The 19,878-nt window shown below is 47.0% G+C and overlaps 10 protein-coding genes across 10 annotated transcripts; 3 read left to right on the top strand and 7 right to left on the bottom strand.

Annotated features, from left to right (window-relative positions):
• Positions 1–1,465: 1,465 nt before the first annotated feature.
• On the bottom strand, positions 1,466–3,016 carry N7474_010274 (uncharacterized protein; the record flags this gene model as incomplete). The annotated part of the gene is made up of 1 exon (XM_057201684.1): positions 1,466–3,016. One exon carries the CDS (start codon positions 3,014–3,016, stop codon positions 1,466–1,468), a length of 1,551 nt encoding a protein of 516 aa, XP_057047955.1.
• Positions 3,017–3,486: 470 nt separating this feature from the next.
• N7474_010275 (uncharacterized protein) lies at positions 3,487–4,904 on the bottom strand (the record flags this gene model as incomplete). Its single annotated transcript, XM_057201685.1, has 4 exons — positions 3,487–3,670; positions 3,733–3,971; positions 4,614–4,787; positions 4,827–4,904. The coding sequence occupies 4 exons, from the start codon at positions 4,902–4,904 to the stop codon at positions 3,487–3,489; spliced, it is 675 nt and encodes a 224-aa protein (XP_057047956.1).
• A 9-nt stretch (positions 4,905–4,913) lies between these two features.
• Positions 4,914–5,212, bottom strand: N7474_010276 (uncharacterized protein; the record flags this gene model as incomplete). Its single annotated transcript, XM_057201686.1, has 2 exons — positions 4,914–5,098; positions 5,146–5,212. The coding sequence occupies 2 exons, from the start codon at positions 5,210–5,212 to the stop codon at positions 4,914–4,916; spliced, it is 252 nt and encodes an 83-aa protein (XP_057047957.1).
• Positions 5,213–6,622: 1,410 nt separating this feature from the next.
• N7474_010277 (FAD-dependent oxidoreductase) lies at positions 6,623–7,828 on the bottom strand (the record flags this gene model as incomplete). Its single annotated transcript, XM_057201687.1, has 1 exon — positions 6,623–7,828. The coding sequence occupies one exon, from the start codon at positions 7,826–7,828 to the stop codon at positions 6,623–6,625; it is 1,206 nt and encodes a 401-aa protein (XP_057047958.1).
• Positions 7,829–8,604: 776 nt separating this feature from the next.
• On the top strand, positions 8,605–9,386 carry N7474_010278 (oxidoreductase; the record flags this gene model as incomplete). Its single annotated transcript, XM_057201688.1, has 2 exons — positions 8,605–9,064; positions 9,106–9,386. 2 exons carry the CDS (start codon positions 8,605–8,607, stop codon positions 9,384–9,386), a joined length of 741 nt encoding a protein of 246 aa, XP_057047959.1.
• A 622-nt stretch (positions 9,387–10,008) lies between these two features.
• On the bottom strand, positions 10,009–10,476 carry N7474_010279 (uncharacterized protein; the record flags this gene model as incomplete). The annotated part of the gene is made up of 1 exon (XM_057201689.1): positions 10,009–10,476. The coding sequence occupies one exon, from the start codon at positions 10,474–10,476 to the stop codon at positions 10,009–10,011; it is 468 nt and encodes a 155-aa protein (XP_057047960.1).
• A 1,204-nt stretch (positions 10,477–11,680) lies between these two features.
• N7474_010280 (uncharacterized protein) lies at positions 11,681–12,106 on the bottom strand (the record flags this gene model as incomplete). The annotated part of the gene is made up of 2 exons (XM_057201690.1): positions 11,681–12,017; positions 12,093–12,106. The coding sequence occupies 2 exons, from the start codon at positions 12,104–12,106 to the stop codon at positions 11,681–11,683; spliced, it is 351 nt and encodes a 116-aa protein (XP_057047961.1).
• Positions 12,107–12,557: 451 nt separating this feature from the next.
• Positions 12,558–13,403, top strand: N7474_010281 (uncharacterized protein; the record flags this gene model as incomplete). Its single annotated transcript, XM_057201691.1, has 1 exon — positions 12,558–13,403. One exon carries the CDS (start codon positions 12,558–12,560, stop codon positions 13,401–13,403), a length of 846 nt encoding a protein of 281 aa, XP_057047962.1.
• A 467-nt stretch (positions 13,404–13,870) lies between these two features.
• Positions 13,871–15,732, top strand: N7474_010282 (flavin-containing monooxygenase; the record flags this gene model as incomplete). The annotated part of the gene is made up of 4 exons (XM_057201692.1): positions 13,871–13,900; positions 14,212–14,754; positions 14,778–15,079; positions 15,111–15,732. The coding sequence occupies 4 exons, from the start codon at positions 13,871–13,873 to the stop codon at positions 15,730–15,732; spliced, it is 1,497 nt and encodes a 498-aa protein (XP_057047963.1).
• Positions 15,733–16,924: 1,192 nt separating this feature from the next.
• N7474_010283 (voltage-gated shaker-like K+ channel subunit) lies at positions 16,925–18,832 on the bottom strand (the record flags this gene model as incomplete). The annotated part of the gene is made up of 4 exons (XM_057201693.1): positions 16,925–17,491; positions 17,550–17,738; positions 17,963–18,579; positions 18,652–18,832. 4 exons carry the CDS (start codon positions 18,830–18,832, stop codon positions 16,925–16,927), a joined length of 1,554 nt encoding a protein of 517 aa, XP_057047964.1.
• Positions 18,833–19,878: the final 1,046 nt, after the last annotated feature.

Raw genomic sequence — 19,878 nt, forward strand, 5'->3', positions numbered from 1 at the left:
CTAAGCCCTAAGCCCTAAACCCTAAGCCCTAAGCCCTAAAACCCTAATCATAAATGATGTCACGATGATAGTGATACACCTGGTAGGGAGGTCCAAAATCATCAAAATTTCCATATAAATTTTTGATTGTTACTACTTATACGATATATAGTGTATAGAACCACGTGGTGTGTGATATATATTCGTCGTCTAACCATGAACCAAAAATTTTTTAATAAACTCCGTTTTCGCTGAAACTTTGGGTACGGCTTTTGTACGGGCGTATTACGTATATATTTGAATGAGAGCTGATTCCGACCGTCGCCGATGGAGCTATTCGCAAAACAAAACTTCAAACGTGAATAACTTTACAACGGATGGTCTGATCGTAATACTTTTACCATCATTCGAACCGGCTTAGTTAGAAGCACTATGTAAAATTTTACGGAATCTAAATATTCCAAATTTTAGCTACGCACCTATGCAGAAGTCTATATCAAGCGTTTTGTGAAGATGATTTAGTAGATAGAGCACGAATACGTCGTCCGCCCTACATTGTGGTAATAAGATACGCTCGTAATTTATTTCTCATAGTTAGGAAACGTAAGGCGTTGACCATACGCACCCGCTGTATGGGCTTGGCGCACCCCATCAGTCAGAATTAGGGTCAAATTTCAATTAATTCCTACCCCCCCAAATCTAGTCGGATAGCGCTGAAATTTAAACATCAATATTTCAATCGTCTGAATTAGAATTCCTAAAATTTTGAAGGCGATTACTCCAAAATTAGGATCATTATAGCTGGGGCCGAATAATGACCTCGGCCCCAGCCTTATCAGGGCCAAATCCTTATCTCTTTATTACTCGGCCCCAAGCTGAAGCCGGTATGGACTATAATTTAGAATCCTCTAATGTAGTTGATTGATCAGATTCCACTGATTCGGGAGACTGCCCAACAGCATCAAGCAGCGTCACATAATTTGATCTGTCTTATCTAGCATTGAGATATTATATACTGGCACCCTATTCAATATCACCTGTATTAACTGTACCAAAACTACACTTAACGATGTACAGATCTAGATATGCTTATCCAAGTACGGTAATATCATGTAAATCGTTATTCTCCTACTTACTGACTAATTTGTCATTGGCAACATTTGAGCATACACGCCGTCAAACTGAACAGTATCGTATTGATGCTGTTCTTTGTATACAGTGGCGACCGTTATTGCCTTCCATATCGGGAGACATGGACATACTGTTTCAAACCCTAATCCCATGACACGCTAAGCCATATATGGCTACTTTAGTATCACCTTTTGTTACAGGTTTGTATGGTAACAAAGATGAAAGTATATAACCGTATAGTAATGTACTGCTCCGTAAGGGGACTTCTCATGTTATGGGAGGAAACGAAAGAGCTTCTTCAGGTAGATAGGATAGCTTTCTGATGGCACCCTTGATCGAGGTCAATCTTACTAGACTAATCTGAATATTCAAAATACTCTTCCCCGGCATAATCACCATCGAAGCATTCTTCCTCAGGGCACTCTGGATCGATGTCTTCTTCATCAGGATAATCAGGATAATCAAATTCAAAGAGTTCGTCATCGAGGCTGTACCATAAGTACGCATACCCAAGTGACTCGTCCGGTGCGAGATATCCATGCTCCTTCATTTGGGCAGTGAGAGCTTCTTCGAACTGAAGCTTTGCTTCTCCTGGTCTGCGGAACTGATCACGCAATCCATTATTGAGAGCATTTCTAATAGACACCATCTTGTCTACACGACGTTGTTTCGTGTTAATGATAGCCTTTACCTCAGCTGGTGTGTTCCGATGGCACAGCACCACCTCCCGGTCACCAGTAAACCAGGGGCTCCTTCGGCACTCTTCCCAAACATGCTTCTTGAATTCTTTCAATGTGCGGAATTTCAACGATTTGCACTCGGGATCTGGACTTTCGATCCCAGTGCTGTCCGAATAACGCGCATATGTTTCCAATTTCAGCCAGTTGATGGCTTTTGTTTCGCGCCACAAGATACTGTCAAGTCGCTCACTTGTTAGAATATCATTCAGTAAGCCACGTGGGACTTTGTTTGGTGGAAGCAAGACTCGCATAGGTGTCCAGGTGTCTTCGATTAGGTTCCAGATACGTGCTTTCACCCGCCAAAGTCTGTACCATAAACCCTCCACATCCTCGTCGTCCTCACGTGGGGATCTATAGGCCACAAAGGGGGTGATATTTGATGGTGCAAGCTCCACTAGTTCGGAAACGAGAAAGAACTCGTCATGATTTTCAGAAGCTAGCAGCTGCTCTGTTGGCTCACTCCCACTCAGGACCACATTACGCGCCGAGGGAAAGAGCTCTTGTAGCCTATCCCAGAATTCATGTCCTTTAATCACCATCTGGTGATAGTCGGCGAGGTAAAGAGGGATTTCCACGTGCGTGATCCGCGAGGCGAAATCATGGCAGTGGTAGATCGGGGAGACTTTGTGTGTAAAAATTTGATAGGCATGATGGGGCAGATACCAGATGTTATTCCCAGACTGCCAGAACAATTTAGAGCATTCGGATCTGGTGTTAGATGATGTATGCATGAGATGAAAAAGCGTTGGCGTGTCACAGGATTGAAAGATAATCCGGTGAATTTCCGGTGGCAAGTCCATGAACCGATGGAACCGCTTCGGAGATGTAAAGAGTTCAGGGGCCACAAAGTGACTAAATGGAGTAAGTGGCGATGAGCCCCATTCCATGCACAGTTGAAGATCCGTCATGGCCGGCGGTAACAGGCGGCGGCGTGTGGATTCTCTTTGCAACTGGAGAATCGGCGGAGGGGGTGAGGGTGACATTGATGATGGATCTAGCGGTGGTGATGAGGGTGGTACAGGTATAAGATCATCACGAGAAGGCACGGGTCGTGTTGGGACCTCATGTTTAAACATAGGTCGGGATCCCAAGGCACGCGAATCCGGTGTGGGGAGCGCTGGAAGCACATGTCCAGCCGCCGAGAGAAAATCCAGGGGAAGCGACATGATGCAGAATGAGATTGGACCAGCTAGGTAAGAAAGCAGATTTGAGATCGCACGAGGTATTCGTAATTCTGTACTATCCCGCGCCAATGCCTAGGCCTGGGAGTGTTGGTGATGGGGCGGAATTTGGAGGGGTTGACAGCTTTGGGGGCCGAGAAAAACTAGACTTCCGCGTGACCCAGTCTAACCCAGACCCAACCCAGCCCGGGCTGGGTTGGGTTTTGGGTCAGAGTCTGCGACCCAGCACTAGGTCCGGGTTATAATGTCTGACCCAGTACTGGGTCTGGGGCCCCAACTTGGGTTATAAACACTGCAAACACGCTTAGGCCCGTGACTACATGAATTATGCAATTTTTGCCTGTAATATTGGGTATTTCTATTACTTCCTAATTAGAACCAACCTCTTAATTTTGAAATTCAGTAGTAAATATTAGGTGAAATGTAGAGCTTAGATCAATTGCCTATACTACTAACTAGTGGTACTCAAAGATATCATCTTCTCGACTCTTTCGCTTCCGTCCTGACGCGCGCACTTGGGGGTTGTTCCCTGGTAATGGCACCTGAGATTCACGTCCAGTCGGTTCTTCAAATGTAGCCGATAAAGCCTCATCTAGCTCTATCTCTTCATCAATTGTATTGTCCTGTTCCTCGGCATCTCTGATTGGCTCAACCTCAATCTCGTCAAGCTTCTCATCCTTCTCTTCGTTTGCCGCTTCTACAGTATCTCATCATGAGAGAAGAACTTCTCAAGAAGCTTCGCTTCTTGCTCTTCTATATCAAATCTTGGAGTGCAAAGAAACATCATTAAGTCTTCAATCGTATCAGACTTCATTCTCCCTCGACGATAATGACAGACATCCCGAGCAGTGTTAAAGAGCCGTTCAACGCCTACACCTGTTGCAGGGAAGGAAAGGGCATCACGCGCAAGGGCGGCAATTGGTGGGAAGCGAGCTTGGTTCTCTCTCCAAAATGCAAGAGGCGCAATATGAATGGTATCTAATTGTAAATTAGTAAGATTCGTCGATGGATTACAGAGTTATTTCTTAATTTTTCAAAAGGTTTGTACTAGGAAAGCATAGTGATTCAAGGTATGAACCAGAACTGATATAAAAAAACAGTATGTTATTTTGATGACTGAGCAGCTTTATGATTGGAATTATGCAAAAGTTGGGTCGAGTTGGGCCCAAATTGGTTTTACTGGGGCCCCAGTATTGGGTCCGGGTTGGGTCCGGGTTAATGAAGTTGGACCCGGACCCAGTCTGGGTTGGGTTCTGGGTCAGAGCCTTCGACCCAACGCTGGGTTCTGGGTTACGACCCTCAACCCAAACCCAACGCTGGGGCCCCAAAGAATACCCAAAAAACCCAAAAGTAGATGCAAATAATGCAAAGTGTAGTAAATTCGTGACTGCATATCTATGCAATCCTCGTGTGTATTTTAGAAGTATTTTCTGGTATATGCATTACATCTACATCTTCTGCGTAAAGTCCGTTTAGTGGGATTTAGGATTAAGGATGGAACAAGTTTTAATTTACATTCACTGTACTACTAATAATATGCAAATTCATCATCATCGCGTCTTGTACGCTTCCGGGCCCTCACTGACGTACGTATCCGAGTGTTGTCCTCAGATATAGGGAGTGGAGGCTCAGTAGCCTTAGCTTCGTGATTAGATCTAATCACCTCCTCTCCCTTTTCAACCTCACCCATCTGATCATCGTCCGCTCTTTCCTGGCCATCTTGTTCCTTAGTATCACTAATCTGTTCAATGACAAGCTAATCGGGATCTTCCTTTGCTTCCTTTCTAGCCTCAACCTTATTCTTAGAGATGAACTCCTTTAGATACATAGCCTCGTTTTCTTCAATGTCGAACTTAGAAGCGCAACGGAACATCATAAGCTCCTAGATTGTCGTCGCATTCAACCGTCCTCGGCGATAATGACAGATATCACGGGTAGTGTTAAACAGCCGTTCAACACTAGATCCAGTTGCTAGCACCGAAAGAGTATCTCGCGCCATGGCCGCAAGCGCTGGAAAGCGATGCTGATTCTCCTTCCAAAACGATAAAGGGCCCATATCAACAGTATCTAATATGGCGTTAGCAATATATCAACCAAACTCAACTTACACATACCACTATTAAGATATTGCGTAAGTTCATCCTTCGGCGTAGTGGGTTGGTCCCCGCTCCGACTGAGCATCTTGTCAATCTTAGAGCCCCGCGACGCTGTCTTGACGGACGGCGTAGAGCCAAGCGAAGCCTCTTCTGTAGTAATACGTTCTTAGTAAGGAACTAGCCGCTCGTTGATGGCTTTCCGATATGTCTTGCGCCATTTGTTATCCTAGTCCTTTGTTATAAAGAACTAGAACTTATTCCTAGGCGAAAGCATCGTATTAATTGCATAGATGTGCCTCTGAACATGGTCTATGTCGGAGTAATAATTATTAAGCTTGGTGCGGGCGGCCTCGAGCGCCTTAAGCATCTATTTCTTCTAGAAGGTCCTTTTCCGTCGAAGTTGGGCAATTAACTGCTCGAGATGCCCAAATAGCTTGTTGTATATTTTGAAGACGTATTGTGTAGTAACATCCTTTGTTTTTAAGAGCTCTAGCGTAAAGTCAAAAAATGGCTCTGTAACCAAAAGAAGGTAATCAATCTGGCGCCATTCTTCATCATTAAGCACTAAGTCAAAACGATCTAATTCAGCAATGAATAGAGGGAAAACAGAGCGTAGTCATTTTACGTGTCGAAGCATTAGGAAGGTGGAATTCTAGCGTGTCTTCACGTCCTAGATCGGCACAAGCTTTGGGGTTTTAGTTTGTAGGGTGTAGAATGCCTCCCGACGTTGAGGGCTTCCACTAGTGAACACCGCAAGATTGCGAATCTAGGAATTGATTAGTCTTTGAATATAAAAGGCATAGAGATGAATACCTTGGCTAATGTCCTCGCAATATCTCGTCTAGGCTTCTTTCAATATCACGGGCTGACTGAGAGCGCTCTGTGACCAGCCTGATGAGCGGTGCCTGAGGCGACCGTGCCTGGCACGTGATATGGGTTCTGTAGATAGCATGGACTCTCTTTGTTTCTTTTCCTTCTTCTTCTTTCCCTTCTCTAACTTGGAAGTCCCGTCGACTATGTACATCAAATTGACTACCTTCATGGTTTCTTCCTGATCTGACGCCCGGTCACACACTCAACCAGTTTCTAGCTCGTGGAAAAAACCAAATCTACATAGTCGCTTATTGGTGATATAATATTTGGCGAGGATATCACTGCCGCTTCGATTTACGGCTGAATAACGAAAATAAACAAAGCCTGGTTATTTCATTTCATGTTGGATAGCGGCTGCCTCCGTGCTCTACCGCCCAGCCCCAACTATTGACCTCTACATCAACAATATCTCAGAAATTCCCAAAATTACCTGCGTAAGTCTTGTCTATAGCCATTGAGGAGATTGTCAGGTCAATCATTCGACCGTTATCTCAAGTGACATGTTCGTATGATAGTATGAGAAAGGAGCTTGTTATTGGTACAAGAGAGGAGTGTGCTAAAAGGCTATCTGCGGCATCCAGGAGGAAGTCCGATAATGAATGACAGAAAGTGCGTGGTTTGATCACGTTGGAATTGGGGACAGCTCTTCAAATGATCGCATTCCAAAAAGCCATTTCCCCCCAATGGCACTCCATTGAATCACTGCGCCTGCATATACTCTCATGGCCTCTTCATACTTGCAGATGCTGGTACTATTCAACCCACCCTCACTCAAGGTTCGCGCCAAAAACGCGGCATCCCTGAGGGCTGTCGTAGCTCCAGCAGCAGAGGTGGGTGACATGGCATGAATTGCATCCCCAATGAGAGTGACACGGCTTGATGCCTCCCACAGAGGTATTTCTGGCCTTACTGTCGTAACACGTAAAATAGAAGTTCTGTTTGAGTCTTGACAGGTGAATAAAGCGTGAAAAGACGGATCCCATTTTGCTGTCATCTTCTTGGCCAGGTTGGCTACCTCGTCCGCTGGAAGCTTTAATAATTTGTCGTCTGCCATGTCGAACATATCTTTTCGTGAGACTAGCACCCAATACACGTAGTCCTCTGGTACATGGCTATTTGGCTCGTCGCGCTTAAATCGCATTGGCTCTAGCAGTAGACTCAAGGGAATCGGCCCCGAGCGATCCTGTACAAGAGTCATGCCATTGAGAGCTCTCTCTTGGAATTGATCGAGGAGAGCTTTTGTCATAATGGTTTTTCCGAATATCCATCGTGCTTCCGTATCAAAGAGCTGAAAGTCTGGAAGGAATTGTTGTCTGATCCGCGAAAAAGCGCCATCTGCTCCCACAATGAGAGAGCCTTCTTGCTCAGAACCGTCCATAAAGCGTACTTTGACACCTCTATCGGATGTAGTATATGATGAGAACTCTTTCCCGAATTGGACAAAATCCTCAATACCGTGAATCAGGACTTGTCTGAGCACGTTCCGGTCGGCGTTAAGAGGTTGAGTCTCGAGAGTCGGTGGAGGTCCAATTTTCATTTCGACATCTTGGCCGTTTAAAGCGTTCAAATGTGCATTCGGTCTAATGCCAGCAGAGCAATAGGCGCAACTGGAAACCAAAAGGGAAAACAATTTGGGAGGAAGGGCATCGGTAAGCGCCGCAATGCCGTCGCCATTGATTCGGACCCGGTAGCCTTGGGAGCGAAAACCGAGAGCTGGATCTCGTTCAAAGACACGAAAGGGGATCTCTCGCTTTAATAAAGCTTGTGCAAGGGCAAGGCCAGAGATTCCAGCGCCGCATATTAGAACCGGCGAGCTTTGATGGAGCATTTCAAACAAGAAAAGAGAGATGTTTTCTGAAAGGCTAGAGAGCTAGTAAGGAGATCTTTATAAGTGTGCGCAAGATGTATTCGGCACTCGCTACTTATAAGATACGAGCGAAGGTCACATGTTCGGCGTTAAGGACCGACACAATTTCCCGATGTCGGGATTTTCTGAAAAAGGAAAACTGTCGGAGATGTCTAAGAAGAATTCCAATCAGGTTGTAAAGGTTATATCACTCACGATAGCCCGTGTAAATGTGTGCGAGAATGCAAGGTAGACCTCGTGTGCCATATTGTCGAATTAAAGGGCTATAGGTCGAAAGATGATAGGTATGGATTTGACATTGAAAGACTGATTGTCCTATATGGGAATTCCTATATGGTCCCACGGGCAGTCCCATGGGATTAGTCCCGTGGGAAATGTGAAGGCCTAGCCGAGAGGCGCACGTATCGGCTTCTTAGTCATAGTTGTGCTCGAAATATTCACAAAATTTCAAAGCCAACGGATGTAAGCTTAAATACACAGAGATGACGAGTTTGTTAAAAATGAAGTGGATACCACAGAGACTCTAAGACGGGTTTTATTATTATTTTCAAGTGGATGAGGGAATAGCAGCCTATGCGGCAGGAATCGGGCCTGTAGGAGCAGCTTCATGACTGCATGACTATATAATTGCCTCTTCCGTCGGTAGCTTTTGAAAATTTACTTAGCATTCCTATTTCACTATCGTTTTCACCATTTTTCTTGCACTATTCCTCTTTTCACCACCTACGTGGCCCGCGATGAACGATCTTTCGCTCCAAAACAAGTACAGTAAACTTGTTGGGAAACATGTCCTCGTGATCGGAGGCACCTCGGGGGTTGGATTCGCTGTCGCCAGGGCCTCACTGGCTGCGTCAGCTATAGTTTCCATCTCCTCTTCCTCCGCCGAGCATGTTGAGCTGAGAAAGCAAGACCTATTAGGCGAGTTCCCAAATGCCCAGGTCCAGGGCCACGGGTGTGATCTGTCGAAAGATTCCGTGGAACAGGAGATTGAGGTGTTGTTTAGAAAGGTCGGCCAGGTCGATCATGTCGTCTTCACGGCTGCGAATCGCTTAGCTAGTACACCGGTCCAAATAATCACAAGTGAGAAGATCGTCGCTGCTGGACAACTACGTTTCATTGCGCCAATCCTCGTGGCAAAGATCGGCAGCCGACATATCTCACCTGGCCCCGAATCATCGATGACTATGACCACCGGAAGTATATGGGAGCGCCCCAACCCTGACTGGACACTGTTGCAGGTTACGCAGGTGCCATTTGCAGTGTGACCCGCAACTTGGCTCTTGATCTGAAACCAGTACGGGTCAATGCTGTCAGTCCTGGGCTTGTGGATACAGAGATGTGGGATACAGCTATGACCGCGGAACAGAAAGAGAGCTTATACGGATCGCAAGCTGCTAGATACCCCACCGGGAGGGTGGCGAAGCCTGAAGATGTTGCTGAGGCCTATATTTATTTAATGAAGGATACCAACACGACTGGGCAAATTGTCTGTTCCGATTCAGGTGGTTCGCTCATCTAGGGGGAATTGCCTCAACAGCCACTATCACGCTCAAAGGAAGGTCATCTGGTCACCTTCCCAGCAGAATACGACCACGCCAACGATGCGTTTCCCTGTGATGATTGGAGACTGTGTTAGAAAACCCAAGATTCTATTAGACTAGCAGTATTGTTCCAGACACATTATGTATTGTGGTAATACGGGTAGGCCTCGTCCCATTGCTTTGTTGTCTTTAAAAGCTAAATCTGGTCCACATTTAAATATAAGTCGATAATCTCGACTAGATTCACTTGGATATTGCCTTTGCTTCGCTTTTCTCCAAGCCAATCTTTGCTGCCATCTCACAGGCCTCGGCTACCTTGCCTGGCATGCTCAAAAATGGAGAATGCGAGCTGTTGCATCTAAATTGACTGTGTTCTCCTAACAATCCAGCCATAGACTCCTGGATGGATATAGGAATTGCCTGATCATCCTCGCAGAAGATGTACATACAGGGTAGGTCATGCCAAGGCTCATGAGAGACGCGATCCTCGAAAACAGCGCGAGAGGTGTGTGTAAGCTTAGAACTCCATTTCTCCTGATCCTGCACAGGAAGGTCGTGATAGCAAATCCGAGTTGGCTCCGAAGCCCTGCAATAATCGCCCTAGATGCTGTCAATGCTGCGATATGCATATAATAGGAGAAAGACAATACCCACATCAAGTTGCATCCATGGTAACCACTTTCCTCCGAGCATGTCTAGTAGGCTAGTGCCTGATTTGGCGACAAAGGCAGCCAGATATACCAGCATAAGAACGCCACCTTTCCTATTGGTCTTCTGCCTTTCTGCATATCCCATATCTTCGACTGCACCGGCTCCAACCATACCACCGTAGGAATGGGCAACAACTACAATTTGCTTGCCTTCGTTAGATAATCTTTCAATCTCATTTTGCACGAAAATGGTATCGTCAGCGAGCCCTTTGGATGGAGGCTCTGCACCGATAGCTGGGAGCGCCACAGCTACGCTGGGAAAGCCACGGATTGCTAGGGAGGCACGCACGTCATCGAAGACGTCCGGGCTATGCCATGCTCCAGGGATGAATAGGATGGTAGGTTTTGCCGAGGACATCTGGTTTGCGAAATATGGTAATGTGTAGTGTCTGAAAATCGAGTATTTCAAAAGAATTTCGCTAAGAGACATACAAGTACTTATAAACGTCGCAGAATTGACACATCGGAATCCGGGGCTGACGTCGGCTAAGGTAAAGAACACTTTCCAAAGGCTCGGAAGCGAGGAGAGCTGTAGCTTCCGATGCTCAGGCTACATTTGATGGGCCGATAATGATGATTTTATTGTCCAGACGAGTTAGGTCTCAGGCCACTCAGTTCTGCTTCCGAAGTGGGCCTTTTGCTCCAGATCCGATAAACAAAGTTTGCCACGCCGACGGCTCATTCAGTTGGGTAAAGTGAGAGGTTGTCTCCGTCCCTCATTTGCTGACGCTGCGGGGTAAGCATGGGGCTGAAGCTATTAGTAGCGCTTGATGACGCGGTAAGCTTGATGCCCCTCAACCGTTCCTCTGATGCACATACATGCATACAGGCAGGTTTGGCCGTCCCTAAGGATATCCAGCGCATGAATACGCTCGGAGTAGTAGGATAAGAGAGAGAGGAACCGACAAGAAACGACTATATAAAGAACCGCTTTTCGGACCATCGTGGATTTTTGTCTATCATTGGCATCCCTATATTTGCCTTCATCATATCGGCTCATCATACTGTCCATTATCTCTTTTTTGTAGCATAGCATGTTAATCGCCTAGATGACTGCGAATTCGGGTTCCTCTACTCGTAGTCAAGGCCAGACACCAATGAATAGCCCAGCAAAAGGGTGCGCTGCGTGTTATCTTACTATGGACGATCTTAAAAATCTCTTCACCGCTGTGGTTGAAAGAGTGTTTATCTGACCTAGCCGCAGCCGAGCTCGACAGTGAGAAGCTACAGGGTCTATGTTTGGAATACCCCGCCAAATACTCCTGTCTTCCACCACGATTTCCAACCATGTCCAGATGTGGCTCCACTGAAGCAGTTGCCACTAAAGCCAGCTGCAATGGATTCCCTTCGGTCGAAACCTTTGAGGCAACTCAAGCTTCCTAGTGTTGTTTTAACTAGCAATGAACAAGAAGAGAACCTTCAGGCGGCAGATGAGGTTGATCTCGAAAGTCCGATCTGTACTACACGGGGCGATTTCAAAATCGTTTTGAGAACTGGGCATTGACACCCCAATGTGGGACAGTCGTGTAAACATATGAACCACTCACCTGAACCAAAAACTTTTAGGAGAACGCTGGCACGGTTTCAATTGGGACAAAGAAGCCTATAAATACAATATTGTAGTAGTAGTAGTAGTAGTAGTAGTAGTAGTAGTAGTAGTAGTAGTAGTAGTAGTAGTAGTAGTAGTAGTAGTAGTAGTAGTAGTAGTAGTAGTAGTAGTAGTAGTAGTAGTAGTAGTAGTAGTAGTAGTAGTAGTAGTAGTAGTAGTAGTAGTAGCAGTAGTAGTAGTAGGAGGAGGAGGAGGAAGGAAGGGTTAACAGACCGTACGGGGCACGACGCTGACTTGGAGGCTGAGTGACAGCACAGCCATATTTCGCGCCAAGCCTCGTTCTCCTTGGTCTGGTGTCATGTGGTGCGAACCGTCTCTCCTTCCTCGTCTGGGGCCTATTACCAGATGCACGTGATATGACTCACCCGAGAGACCGCATTTCTACATAATAATTGCTTGATGTAGAGATGTTAGAATTGGCATTTACCCTGGCGTCGATGACACTGACCCTTCATAGAATCAGAAGTGCTATCACTAAGCCTTTACACGATGCCGTCAAACACATGTGTTGCGGTAAGTCAAACAGAAGACAGTCTTACGGGAAGAGATAGTGGCAGTGAAGAAAGCACATAATGATGAGGAAGAGTTCACTCCACCAGTGTGTATGTCTCTCTACGGGCCGCTCCCTGACAGACATAAGATAGGCTAAACCCGTGTTTTGCGTCATGCAACGGGGCGCCTGAATCATGCTCTGGATTGCATATAATAAGATGAAAGTCTGCCGAAGAGTGTTTATTTAGAATCACTACGGTCGGATCTTGGAGGCAGTTGAGATCGGCATATTCTTTCAACTTGGCGTATAAAGGATATACCCTGTCAGGACTAGTACAATGGCACCAACCACGTTTCACCTTATCTGCCTCTCTCGACCTACAGAGCCGGAAGTGTTGGCGTCAAAGATTAGGGATCTTAACCCTCAAATTCAACCAACTTTGGTAGGAAAAGTGCACCACTGGCTTCTAGAGCCGCGGTTGTCTGCGGACGCTCTCACTGGAACCGGGAACATCATGACAAAATGGGACTATCTTCTTGTGGGACCCAACGATATAGCGGAGCAGCTACGCCTCGAGATTGCATCGAGCTGGTCCATTACGGCAAACGTTGCGGATGATGCCCCGAAGCCGGAGATGGTGGCTGAACAACTTCTTGCTAGACAACCTTATCTCCTCTCCGGGTGGTCTGCTAAGGATTCTAGCGGCTTGGAAGCATCTATTCCCCCAGATGATCTAAAGCTATCATTGACCACCCGTTCTCGGCTCCTTGGGTCACAGAAGGACATGGATGGTGTGACAATTAAAAGTTATACCAGAGAATTTGGCTCGTCCCATCAAGGTCCCATTGTGGTTTTAAATCTGCTTTCGTATGCCCTAGGCAAGAGACTAGCGTACCTAGAAGGATACGTCGCTGGTTTCGGACGCACAGTTGGACCGAAATATGGTAGCGATGCAATATGCTTCGCTTCTGGTACCACATCCTGGTCCTCAAAGCCGAAAGAGGGAAGCGAAGGTTCTCACTGGGAGGATGTTGCCCTTGTGTGGTATCCGTCGATATGGCATTTTGCAAAGATGCTGGATGATGCGGACTATGCTCGTCTTGACCGGGATTTCAAGACTGGATTGTTGGAAGACAATCCGCTCCTATGCTGTACCGAAGTCAAGATGGTGCAGGGGAAATAAAAGATTGATGTACTCAAGTATCTTCCTTGCCAGACTTCATCGTATGTTTTCATTCAATATTCATCGTGATGGGGCGTTTGAATCAAAAGCTGCTGCAAACCATACTCTTGTTTATTTACACACTGATAATCGGAGCTGGCTTCCATCCGTTCATCAATCTGAAAATATAATTTCAAAAACCCAGACGCGGACACAAAACAAAGGGATATTGTAAATAACCGTAATGTGCGGGTGGAAGTTCTCTGATTCTTTGGTGTTATAGGAGAATATCCCTTGGCTACTATCGGTATTTAAAGAACCGTGGTTGCCAAACCATGGCTAGTATCTACAACACTTGAACTAGGCGATTATGCAACCCCTGCACTGTTTGCGTTCCTGGGTTACATTAGGCTCCCTCGGTCACGCTCTCGTGCAAAACCGCTCGAGTAGTCGGGTTGCGAGGATACTGGATGAACTGGTCAACCCAAATGGCCTGTACATACGTACCTAAGGCAGGGGTATCTGTCTGTAAGCGCCGTATTGCATGTAAATTGGAATGGGGGCCATTAACCTCTCATTCTATTCGATAATCTACAGTGGGCTGATGGGGCCGGTGTTGGTGGGGGTCTCGAGGCCCATTGGCTCCCATTGTCAGGCAGCCCGCCCACGAGTGAGATTTAAAAGGACACTGTCATTGTCAGCTCGGACGGTCGACCTTCTGTTACTCCATCATTGATACCTGTGAAATTTCATCGTCATCGTCGGCGCCGGTTTCTCCGGAATTTACCTCCTGCAACGACTGCGCGATAAACTACATTTAAACGTCAAGATATTCGAGGCGGCGCCAGATGTCCGCGGGGTCTGGCATTGGAATACCTACCCAGGCGCCAGGGTCGATTGTCCTGTCCCAGTCTATGCCTTTGACTTCGAGAAGGTGTGGTCAACCTGGAAATGGACCCAATTGTATCCGGGTCAGAAGGAGCTGCAAGCATATTTCCGCCACGTAGATCAAGAGATGGAGATCTCCAAGGACACTTTGTTCAACTCGCGCGTGAATGGCGCACAGTTCAACCGTGATACTGCACGATGGACCGTCACAACTGAAGATGGCAAGAAGGTGGTCGCGAAGTACTTCATCCCCGCCGTTGGCGAACAACAGCATGTGCCCCAGTGGAAGGGATATGAGACATCCAAATGGGACATTCATCATACCTCCTGCTGGCGCAGTGGGGGTGTCGATGTGAAGGAGAAGCGGGTAGCCATCATTGGCACTGGCGCAACTGGCGTGCAGATCACACAGGAATGGGCCAAGGAGTCCGACGAGACCTTTGTGTTCCAGCGGACACCGAACTATGCATTGCCGATCTATCAGGTGACATTGATGAGGCGACCCAGAATAAATGGCAGAAAGAGACAAGTGATATCTTTGCATTCTCTGCGACCACGGTTGGCGGCCTCGCGTGGCAAAGCACGACCAAGAACTACGATGACTACAGCTCTCAGGAAGAGCTTGAAAAGAACCTCAATGAGATGTACGACAAGGGTGGCTTCCACTGCTGGACAGGCGGCATTGCAGACCTTTTCATGAATCCAGTGGGCAATCGAGTTGTCTACGACACCTGGGTCAACAGAGGTCGACAACGCGCCCAGGATCCGGTCAAGGCAGAGCTTCTAGCGCCCAAAGAGCCGCCGCATCCGTTTGCCACTAAACGCCCCTTCACTGGAAAGAGACTACTATGAACAATTTAATCGGCCCAATGTCCATATTGTGGACACCAATGCCCATCCGATCGTCGAAACTAGACCGCAGGGCATTGTCACTGACGATGGAACAATCTATCAGGTCGACGCTATTGCAGTAGCCACGGGCTTTGATGCAAGTACGGGCAGTGTGACGAAACTGGATGTTCGGGACGTCGATGGGGTGGACCTGAGCTCGCGATGGAAGGATGGTATCCAGAGCTTCCTGGGGATGACTGTCCCAGGCTTCCCTAACATGCTTATTCCTTACTCCATCCAATCTCCGGCACCATGGACCAATGGCCCAGTATTCCTTCGGTTACAGGTCGACTGGATTCGCGACATGATTGCGAAACTCGAAAAGGAGGGCATCAGCTATATTGACCTTTACAAGGAGAAGGCCCAAGCATGGCGTGACGAGCTATTGGCGGTTACAAACATGACTTTATTCCCGGAGGCGAAATCATGGTACATGGGAGCCAATATTCCCGACAAGCGATTGGAGCTGATGTACTTCCCTGCTCCAATGCCAATGTATTTTGAGAGATGCGCTGCTGCTCGAGATGGTCAGTTTGCCGAGTCGTTCTTCGCCAGTCGAAATGCGGAATAAGCATGTGGTCGCTAGGGTTTTCGCATCCCAACCCACAACCTTGACCGGATTCGAGTATCCCTGTGACGACGTACTCGGACATCCTCTAATAATCGCACACGAGATGGAGGAGGCGGTACGATTAGCTAAAGCTAGGAAGGCCTAGGGGAAGATAGTATCCCAAACTCTCTCTAGCACAAGCTAATCGGTCTACTAGTAATTATTAACACGCTAGTATATATATTCAACGCATGTATCCAAGTCAGATACAACCCTATGCACTTCCACAAGTCAATCATAATGATTCTCCGAAAAGGGGGGAGAGAGACTTCTAACTAGCTAAGTCAATCCCCTCCTATAGCTCTCCTTCATAGTTTAGGGAGATTCCTTAAGTCGGTTATTACGCGGCGTATTAGCTACGTAGTCGAGAGGAGGGACTACTACCCCCAACGCACGTTATCGGCCGAAGGGGGATTTCTATAGACTATGCGATTCATAATATGATCGATCAAATCAAAATAGAATAGGGTAAGGGCAACCTAGTAGTATCACTACTAATACGTAAGGTATCTAGGCCGTACGACAATATATCTTACGGACGGTTGATCCACGATCTTCACAAACGACGTTTAGGTCAATTAGCCCCTTCGGTCAAAGCCTTCCTATCCTTTCGCAACACTAAAATCAGGATACTAGAGGGGATGCTAGGCATGAGTCTAACTATACCGGGGATCCTATAGAGGTCCCCAATCTCGCTAATACTATATCTACTATACAATGCCGATCTAATTGAGGATTGCGATCGCGATATGACTAGCAACTGCTTTATGGCGTTAGGCAGGACAGAGCGGGAAAACATCGAAAATCTACGAGCGCATGCGGTGAGACCAACCAATGGGCTAAACAATATGCATCCGTTTTCGATCTAAAGAAGTGATGCACTTCGTCAACCCAAAGGAAATTGAGCCCGAATACACCCTTCTGGTTCTACCAGAAACGACGGTCGAAGCTACTACGTCAGCAAGATACCAATCTATCATTCTGTTACTGACTTACCGGAGCCAGAATGATCTTGGTACGACAAGTGCGAAAACCAAGAAATACAGTATCACCTATTATTGTCATGAACTACCATACCAGGTGCGGGAAAATATTCCCAAAATTTTTGGATTGCATATTTGGTTAAGTAAATGCTAATCGGCTGATTTCCCCACTATCTAATAACGCGCACCGCCGCCACAAGTCCCCTGGCCGAGCAAAATCTCGAAAGCAGATTCATTTTCTCGATAATCGACAACTGCTTTGGTACATAAGGCTCTTCCAAGCACCCAATTTTCTCGTTGGCCATCTGTACCCGGATAGCAGCCACTGCTTCATCGATACGCTGTTTACTATTGAGTCCCAGAATTGGACACATGTGTTTGTGGGAGAGCGACCGGGCGGTGGCAAGTTGGGCCATGCTGATACCCTTTTTTCTAGCCAGCGCCTCAACTCGATTAACGATCTCCTTGTCTGCCCCCGTTTCACGCACACGGACCAGGAGATGTACGGCAACGTCCTGGGATTCACGAGAACTGGCAACGCTCCACGGTCGAGTAAGAATGCCACGAGATAAAGGAGACCAGGGGATGAGACCAATGCCCTGATCCTGGCAGTACGCAATCATCTCCCGCTCCTCCTCACGTGAGAGAAGGCTGTGGTGGCTCTGCATCGAGACAAACCGGTGCCAGCCATTACATGTTGCCACGTTTTGTAGAGCCTGAAACTCCCAAGCCCTCATCTAAATCGGACTATATTAGCAATCCTTTTCCCATATTCAATGGATTGATAGAACAGACAGAGCTGGCACCAACATATCTGACTTTACCACTGTTGACCACGTCGTTCAGCGCTCTCATGATTTCCTCTCGGGGGGTCTCGCGATCGAGGCGGTGAATTTGTAACACGTCGATGTATGTTCTCAGACGCTTTACGCTGTCTTCCACTGCGTCGAAAAATTTTTTAGCGTGAAAGCCCGACGCGGTCCACTGAAGGCCCGTCGTTGGAATGGCATTGATGCAAAAGCAACAAAAACAAAACAAAAAAAAAAAAAAAAAAACACAGTGGCATTGACAAACAACAAGCAAACAATAAACACACACACAGAAACAGGCAGTCAGCAGACTGCAGCAGCAGACTGTAGGGCGAGCGCGTCCGGAATCTCCGCTCTTGATTTATCTGGCACAAAGAAAAGTCGATCCACCCGACTAACTGCGTACAGAGCAATTATCAATATGTCCATAGTGAAATAGAAGATGTAGAAACAGCCAAGGCTGTCATACCCCGGCTCCGGTCGAGCAAGCGGCACGGGCGCCATCCACGTCGTGGCACAGCGATATGTTGCGCCCAGGCAGACAGCAAACGACCCTGCGATGAGAACAGCACCCTTTGGCAGTTGCTTTCCCCTATCAAAATACTCGGCGGGTCGGCTTGACATATATGGGAAGAAAACAAACATTCCCACCGGGAGCGGGAGGAAGGACACCACTGTGAAGCAAGTCAGGGAATAGAGTTGGATACGTCGATCGATGCGATGGGTGTTGGGGTTTAACGTGAAGAAGCTCTGGACAATAGCTATGAGGACCATGATGACAGTCATGATGATCAAGATACACAATCCCCAGAATGTCCCAGTCAACAGCGGGTGCCAGCCGATGCGTGGATACACCGCGCGAACGATGCGACGAGCCAGCACAAGATTTAGCAAGTATATGAGAACAACACCAGCATTCAAAAAGACCGCGGACGAAATAGTCAGATTGAGATTCTGTGGTTTGCAAATAGCCGCGATGCGTAAAATGCATGCAAGGGCTCGAGACACAGAGAATCCTAGACAGCAACTGTCAACTAAATGATCTTTTTAATTGACCTAGTAAAATCGAGAGAGAAAATAGAACGAACCGATTAGTAAATTGGAAAGGAAGAAATGGTGCTGTCGCCTTAAATTGATTTGAAATATGGTGATATGTGTTGCTGCCCCCATGAGGAATAGAACCAGGAACACTGCAGTGACGGGCACATCAACAGATACCGCGGAACGGGCCCCAAGTGTCCAATACGGCAATGGATACGGCCCCCCCATTTTTGTTTTAGAGGGTCTGATGCCAGGGCATAAACGCAAAAGCCAGAAGACAGGAACTCAAAGCAACCTGGCAATCACATTTGTAGTACAGCTAGGCATGGCTTTTATAATTCTAGAAGTGCACTGAGTTAGATAAGCCGCGCTGTGGTGATCAGATGCAGAACGACCGTCCACTGCTGACAGGCTTCGACCTTGACCATCGCCCGGCGTCCAGGCGTGCAGGCATGACTCCGGGCCCCGAAAAATGGGACGCCGAAAGGACCAACAGTTAAAGGTTAATCACCTGTCATTCGCCGTATCTTCCTTTTGGCTCCAACAGTCTTCCAACGCAACTTGTCATCGGCGGTATTCATGGATAATGCTACAGCACGCCAGTATTTCAGGCCCCTATTCAATTAACGCACTCCCTATTCAATTAACGCACTCCACCATTAACTCGTCATATTGCTATAAAAGTCCCGCGACAATTAACTTCCAAGAGATTAAAGCAGTCTACAGGCATAGACCAGTCGATATTGACATCTACTATGCTCAGATGTGACATCCAAGAAAGATGCGACGAGGAATCCCAGTGAATTGACAACACTCCACAAATCTTGTTCCGTATGACGATTACCGAGCCAAACTTTAAAATATATGTTAACTATGCTGAATCAATGTTCCCTGAGATGAGTCTGGGTATAATGCATCCGGGCATCCTCCGAGGCTTTGAGTGACGTGGTTAATGCTTCGTCATCCTTGACAAGCTCTACCATACAGCATTCCACTATAAAACGAATAGCCAAAAAAATGATAGGGAGATGCCTCACCCTGCGATACTACTGACGCAGGAAAATTGCTTCCCACGCTTGCGCATTTCTCGCCTGGGCTTCCCGGACGTTGGATGCGTATATTGGCGGTTCACTCAACAAGATGAATGGTTCAATAGGAAGGACCAGTAACGGTAACTCAACCTGGCACATGGTGCATGGTCATCCGCACTTGCCATCCAGATGAAACTAGGGGTCGCCGTAAGACTATGGCGCAAAATGCGGAACAGACGAATA

Source organism: Penicillium riverlandense (assembly GCF_028828495.1).
Source record: "Penicillium riverlandense strain IBT 135883 chromosome Unknown utg000009l_segment0_segment0, whole genome shotgun sequence".
Classification (NCBI taxonomy): Eukaryota; Fungi; Ascomycota; class Eurotiomycetes; order Eurotiales; family Aspergillaceae; genus Penicillium; species Penicillium riverlandense.